Source organism: Pelodiscus sinensis, chromosome Z, assembly GCF_052426305.1.
Source record: "Pelodiscus sinensis isolate ZL-2025 chromosome Z, ASM5242630v1, whole genome shotgun sequence".
Lineage (NCBI taxonomy): Eukaryota > Metazoa > Chordata > Testudines > Trionychidae > Pelodiscus > Pelodiscus sinensis.
In genome coordinates, this window is record NC_143085.1 from 2729877 (window position 1) to 2737154 (window position 7278).

General features: G+C 58.2%; 1 protein-coding gene across 1 annotated transcript in view; it reads right to left on the bottom strand.

The window, feature by feature from the left end:
• Window positions 1-6900, bottom strand: part of RTN4R (reticulon 4 receptor) — a 58353-nt gene extending 51453 nt beyond the window's left edge. The window contains exon 1 of the mRNA XM_075897861.2: window positions 6655-6900. Within this exon, the coding sequence (XP_075753976.1) occupies window positions 6655-6676 (22 nt within the window). The 5' untranslated portion in view covers window positions 6677-6900. The remainder of the gene's footprint in view (window positions 1-6654) is intronic.
• Between the last annotated feature and the right edge of the window lie 378 nt (window positions 6901-7278).

Here is a 7278-nt window from a genome sequence, read left to right on the forward strand (position 1 = left end):
CTGGGCCCCGTGTTTCAAGAAAGACGTGGAGAAACGGTAGAAGAGCAACCAACGCAATGAACGGTCTAGAAGACGCGAGCGATGAGGGAAGACTGAAAGAATTGGGCGTGTTTGGTTTCGAAAAGAGAAGAGCAGGCGGGGACAGGATAGCACTTTTCAAGAATCGAAAAGGCCGTTCCAAGGAGGAGGGAGACAAACGGTTCTCCTTGAACCTCTGAGGATTGGACAAGAAGCAAGGGGCTTAAATTGCACCAAGGGAGGTTTAGGATGGACATTCGGAAAACAATTCCTGTCCAGATGGCGAAACATCGGAATAAATTGCCGAGGGAGGTGGTGGAATCTCCGACCATGGAGATATGGAAGAGCAGGTTGGATAGACATCTACCAGTGATGGTCTAGACGGAGGAGGGCAGAGGACTGGACTTGATGACTTCTTCAGATCCCTTCCAGTTCCATGATTCCATGGACATCTACCAGGGATGGTCTAGATGAGGCTTGGTCCTACTGGGAGGGCAGGGGACTGGACTTCATGACTTCTTGAGATCCCTTCCAGTTCTAGTATCCTATGATTCTGTAGACATCTACCAGGGATGGTCTAGATGGGGCTTGGTCCTGTCATGAGGGCAGGGGACGGGACTCGATGACATTGCGAGGTCCCTTCCATTTCTAGGATTCTATGGATATCTACCAGGGATGGTCTAACTCTAGACCGTGCTTGGTCCTGCCGGGAGGACAGGGAACTAGATTTGATGACTTCTTGAGGTCCCTTCCTGTTCCATGATTCCATGGACATCTACCAGGGATGGTCTAGATGGGGCTTGGTCCTACTGGGAAGGCAGGGGACTGGACTTCATGACTTCTTGAGATCCCTTCCAGTTCTAGTATCCTATGATTCTGAAGACATCTACCAGGGATGGTCTAGACAGTGCTTGGTCCTGTCTGGAGAGCAGGGGACTAGACTTGATGACTTCTTGAGGCCCCTTCCAGTTTTAGTATCCTATAATTCTGTAGACATCTACCGGGGATGGTCTAGATGGTGCTTTGTCCCGCCGAGAGGGCAGGAGATTGGACTTGATGCCCTCTCATGGTCCCTTCCAGTTCTAGTATCCTATGATTCTGTAGACATCTACCAGGGATGGTCTAGTCGGTATTTGGTCCTGCCGAGAGGGCAGGGGACTGGACTTGATGACCTCTTGAGGTTTCTTCCAGTCCTAGGATTCTGTGATTCCATAGACATCTACCAAGGACGGTCTAGATCATAGGTTCCCAAACTGGGGGCCGCACACACACCCCAGAGGGACATGAAGAAATTCCAGGACCCGCCCTTGTCAACAACTCTTCTCCCGGAGTACTTTTTTTTTACACTGGTCCCAGGAATTAAAGGTCCCCCCAGCCCCACGAAAGAGCCCGGCCCATCTGGTAAAAAAAATTCAGAAAATACCATGTGAAATGTCCGGTATTTTCTCTTCTTCCTGGTTCGGGTGTCCACTCAAGCTGGCTGGGGCGGGGATAGGATGGAGCATCCTTGGCAGACTTCAAAATGGCCACCTTAAAAGGGAAATGCCTGCTCTTAAAAGGGCAACCTTTTTTTTTTTTTGGTCAACAACTTTTCCCCTGGAGTATTGGCACCTTTTTTTTTACACGAGTCCCAGGAATTAAAGGGGTGTGTGTGTGAGGGTTTCTAAACAATCAAAAAGGGGGGGGGGGGTGATGCGAAAAGTGTGAGATCCACTCGTCTAGATGTTTTTAGTCCTGCTGGGAGGGCAGGGGACAGGACTTTATGACCTCGCGAGGTCCCTTCCAGTTGTTGGATTTTGATACAAGAATGCGGCCGTTCAAGCCCGTCGTACAATTCCCAGGGCTCACAATACGGTCCTGCTGATTTTCGAGTGCTGCAGGGCCGGGCCTCCCGGATCAATCGGCTCCTTCGGAAACATCAAAGGACGCGTTTGGCTCCCGGCTCTCTTAATGACGGCGACAGAAAGCATCTCACACCCAGAGGGCAGCAAACGCAGCTAATGAAGCCGGCTCCTTGGCTTTTCCCTTGGCTCGGCGGGGCGGTGCGGCTCGTGCTGGTGAAACGGAGCTGCCCAGGGAGGGGCTGGCTGCAAACGGCAGGCGTTAATCTTTTCCGAGGCTCCCTACTCACTGCTTCCACTCAGCCGTTTTTGCCGAGGGAATCCTCGAACCGGAAGAGACCTTGAGGGGTCGTCAAGTCCAGTCCCCTGCCCTCATGGCAGGACCAAGCCCCATCTAGACCATCCCTGGTAGATGTCTACAGAATCATAGAACTGGAAGGGACCTTGAGAGGTCATCGAGTCCCATCCCCTGTGCTCATGGCAGGACTAAGCACCATCTAGACCATCCCTTGTAGATGTCTACAGAATCATAGAACTGGAAGGGACCTCTAGAGGTCATCGAGTCCCATCCCCTGTGCTCATGGCAGGACTAAGCACCATCTAGACCATCCCTGGTAGATGTCTACAGAATCATAGAACTGGAAGGGACCTCTAGAGGTCATCGAGTCCCATCCCCTGTGCTCATGGCAGGACTAAGCACCATCTAGACCATCCCTGGTAGATGTCTACAGAATCATAGAACTGGAAGGGACCTCTAGAGGTCATCGAGTCCCATCCCCTGTGCTCATGGCAGGATCAAGCACCATCTACACCATCCCTGGTAGAGGTCTACAGAATCATAGAACTGGAAGGGACCTCGAGAGAGTCACATCCCCTGCCCTCATGGCAGGACCAAGCACCGTCTAGACCACCTCGGTACATGTCTACAAAATTATAGAACGTGAGAACGGGAAGGGATCATGAGAGGTCATCAAGTCCAGTACCCTGACCTCATTGCAGGACTAAGCCCCATGTAGACCATCCCTGGTAGATGTCTACAGAATCACAGAATCATAGGACACTAAAACGGGAAGGGACCTCAAGAGGTCATCAAGTCCAGTCCCCTGACCTGCCGGCGTGACCCATCACCATCTAGACCATCCCTGGTAGATGTCTACAGAATCATAGAACACAAGAACCAGAAGGGACTTCCAGAGGGCATCACGTCCCATCCCCTGCCGTCACGGCAGGACCAAGCCCCATCTAGACCACCTCTGGTAGATGTCTACAAAATTATAGAATGCTAGAATTGGAAGGGATCTCGAGAGGTCACCAAGTCCAGTCCCCTGCCCCAATGGCAAGCCAAGCACCACCTAGGTCATTCCTGGTCGATGTCTATAGAATCATAAAACACAAGAACCAGAGGGGACCTCAAGAGGACCCTAAGTCCAGTCCCCTGACATGCCGGCATGACCCACCACCATCTAGACCATCCCTGGTTGATGTCTACCCAACCGGCCCTTCAATATCTCCAGCAATGGAGATTCCACAACCTCCCTGGGCAATTTATCCCACCCAGACCCGTACAAAATTTTTCCAACCTCCATCTACCCGGCTGCAGTTTAAGCCCATTGCTTCTTGTCCGATCCCCAGAGAACAACTTTTCTCCCTCCTCCTCGGAACACGCTTTTCCGTACTAGGAATCCGCTACCGTGTCCCCTCTCCACCATGTCTTTTCCAAACGCAACAAGCCCAATTCTTGCAGTCTTCCCTCCCCGGTCACGTTTTCTCGACCTTTCGTCAGAAGCGGAGCAAGAAACCGGTCTCCAGCCCAGAACAGCCACCGCCAGCTGCTCTGGCCTACGGCACATGGGGAGGGGGTCATGGAAGAACAAAAATTCACATGCTGCCGTGTCTGCTTACAGACCACGTCATGTATGGTGCCCACCCGGAACACGTAGAAACGCTTCTTTCTAACAGGCTGCGTACACACAAACGCCGGCAGTTTCTGGACACCGACCCGTTCTACCAATGGTTCTGCGGATCTGCCCAATGGACAGATCTGTCTCCCGGCCTCCCGCGTCCCTTGCGCCAACCATCGAGGCCAAGCGAGCTCGGAGCAGGGCGGAGGGAAGGGAGGGCCGGACGGGAAGACGGAGCCGGCCGAACTCGCGAGAGTCACCGTGTCTTTTGGTCTCCCCAGCTGGTTTCTAGCACCGCCTTTTCTTCGGGAGGTAAACGTCACAGGAGCAGGGATTCCCAAGGGTGGAAGAGACCTGAGCGGCCATCTAGTCAACCCCCTACCCAAAGCCCATCCTGATCCAATCCTCCCAGCTAAACTGGGACTTCAAAAACTCTCGGGGTGTAGCTCTAGGGCCTCCTAGGGATCGTGTTCACCTGGTGCCGGCCCACGGAGGACTCTGGATTTCAGCCTCTAAAGGGAGGGGGTACGGAGAAGGTTTGGTGGGACCCTAAGGGGCCCAGCAACGGTTTGGCCGCGTTTCCAGCTTAGAAGGCATCTCGGGGGCCCCCCAACCGATCCTGGGGGACACGACCTCCGAGCACGCCCCTGGCAGCTTTCCCGAAGTCCTGGCATTTCCCACGTCACGCTGGAGGCTGGCCCTGCGGCACGGCGATTCCCACGCCAGTCGGGCCAGGATGCCGGGGCAGGAAGACAGCCAACGTCACAGGGGTGGGGGGGGGGGTCCGTTCCCTTCGAAGGAGCACCCTGCGGGAACGGGGACGTTCAGGGCCCCGGCCAAAGCCACCGGGTCCCCCACAAAACACACAAAGCTAGATCCAAGACCAGACTCTCCAAGGAAGCAGGAGTGCGGGGGTGGAAATGCAGGCGTGGCCAAAAAAAACCAGCCGCCCGCCCCGATATCGGGGCTGCTCTCGGAAAGCAGGAAACCCCCGAAGACAGGCGATTTGTCTCCCGCAGCCTGGTCAACACAGTATCTACCACTGGGGGGGGGGTGTGTTTTTCTTCCCTCTCCGCACCCCGGGAAAAGACCCATCCAAGTTTCCCCGCAAGGAAACGCACCATCGTTAACCACACACCGGATGCCACCTGCCCCGGCGGCGCCGCGCCCGCATCCGGATCCCCCCACCGCCCGGGAGCCGAGGGCCGGGCACGATTCTCGCGGCAAGGAGGCGCCGTGCGCCCGCAACTGCCCCCCAGGGGGTTCCCGAAAGGCCGGCCGTGCTGGATGCCGATTTCTCGCACCGCTCCGCTCCCTCCCCCCAGCCTCTCCGGATTCCAGTCTTCACCTACGCATCATCATCCACTCTCAGCCCTTCGGAGCCGGAATCGAGAGACCGCCGTGGGCTAATGGGCAGGAGACACGGGAGGCCAAAAGACCAATTTGTTAATGATGGCTTCTCTTGGCACTCCCCCCAGAATCCTCCGGCTCTTTCTCCCGGCCTCACACGGTCACGCCGGGTTCCTCCTGCCCCTTTCCCGAGGGGTGCGGAACCTCCGCCCCACCCCCCCCGGCTTGCCTGGATGCGCCCGCCCAGCCCCGTACCAATCCACTACCCCCCCCCAGATTCTGATGTCTGTGGGAGATTTTGGGGGGGGATTTTTTCCAGGGGTCCGTGGGAGATTTTTTGGGGGGGATGGGGTGGATTTTTTCCAGGGGTCCGTGGGAGATTTTTGGGGGGGATTTTTCCCAGGGGTCCATGGGAGATTTTTGGGGGGAGATGGGGTGGATTTTTTCCAGGGGTCCGTGGGAAATTTTGGGGGGAGATGGGGTGGATTTTTTCCAGGGGTCCGTGGGAGATTTTTGGGGGGGATTTTTCCCAGGGGTCCATGGGAGATTTTTGGGGGGAGATGGGGTGGATTTTTTCCAGGGGTCCGTGGGAAATTTTGGGGGGAGATGGGGTGGATTTTTTCCAGGGGTCCGTGGGAGATTTTTGGGGGGGATTTTTCCCAGGGGTCCATGGGAGATTTTGGGGGGGGGATTTTTTCCAGGGGTCCGTGGGAAATTTTGGGGGGAGATGGGGTGGATTTTTTCCAGGGGTCCGAGGGAGATTTTTGGGGGGGCGGATGGAGTGGATTTTTTCCAGGGCTCCGTGGGAGATGTTTGGAGGGAGATGGGGGTGGATTTTTCCCAGGGCTCCGTGGGAGATTTGTGGGGGGGATGGGGGCGGATTTTTCCCCCACCCCCCTTTCCTTGCCCCATCCCCTTAAGAAGCTGCCAACTTTGCCAAGTCAGGAGAACTTGGCTTTGTGCATTTGCCTTTGTTCCCCCTCGTCTCCCATCTGGGAAGGCAAGTGACCGGCTCAGCCTCCCCCTGTCTCCCCCCCCCCCAGCTCAGGGTCGCTGCCTTGGGCAGTACACCTGCCCCCCTCCGCCTCCTTTCGGGGGGAAGGGGGAGAGACCCAGCTGGGATGGCTAAGTCGCTTTGTTCGGGAGAGGGGAAGAACCAGCGACTCCAGTTTCCCCCGGGATGGGGGGGGGGCGCTTCCTCCAGAAGCCTCCTCCCCCCTCCAGCCTCCTCCCCCTCCCCTCCTGTACCGTGCGCCCCCCACCCGTCGCTGCGGGGTGGAATCCGGATCCCTTCACACCGGCGCTCAGACTCCAAAGCGCCCCCAGCCGGGGGCGCAAACTGTCCCCTTTCTTTGGGGAAAACAAGGACCCCCCCCTTTCTGCGCCCCCACCCAAGGACCAGCTCGCCCCTCTCTCTTCCCGCAGCGCAGCCCCAGTGTCCCGGCAGGGGAGGGGGCAGGCGGACCCCTTGCAAGCGGGCTGGGGCGGTCCAGGCGGGGTGGGGGTCCCCGTGGAGAGGTGGGAAGGGTGGGGGGGGGACCTACCTTCCGCGATCGCCCTCTTCATCTTAGGGGTCTGGCAGGCTCGCCTCGGCAGGCAAGGGGGCGGGCGGGCTCGGGTCCTCTCCGCCTGCGAAGTTCAGCCCGGGCGCGGCGGGGGAACGAGCCGCCCAGAGGCCGGAGCGCGCATCCAGGCGCCGGCTCCCCGCCCAGGGCGCACGGCGAGGGCGCACGGCTGGGGCGCGCACGGGTCCAGGCGGGAGCCGGGAGGGGAAAGGCGGGCGGGCTGCGGCGCGCTGAATGTTTTATGGGATCATGTGGTTTGACGTGGAGGAAGCAGCCGGGCTCGGATTTCCTGGCTGGAGAGGGGGGACAGGGCGGGGCCGAGCCGGCGGAGGGGAGAGGGGGGGCGCACGGGGATGGAGAGGGCACGGGGATGGGGAGGGAATACCCGGGGGCGGGGCTGAAAGGGGGCGGGCTGGGGGGGTTCCCTCCGTCCCTGTGGTCGACCCAGGCCTTTCCCCCTTGAGGACAGCGCCGCCGGAGCCGATACGGGACCCCGGAGCTAGTGTAGCTGGTCCCCTTTGCTGGAGTCGTCCCCCCACCCCACACCCTTCCGTGTCCGTAGCCCTCCTGCCTGGGGCCCAAGGGCCGGCCCGGTGTTCCCGG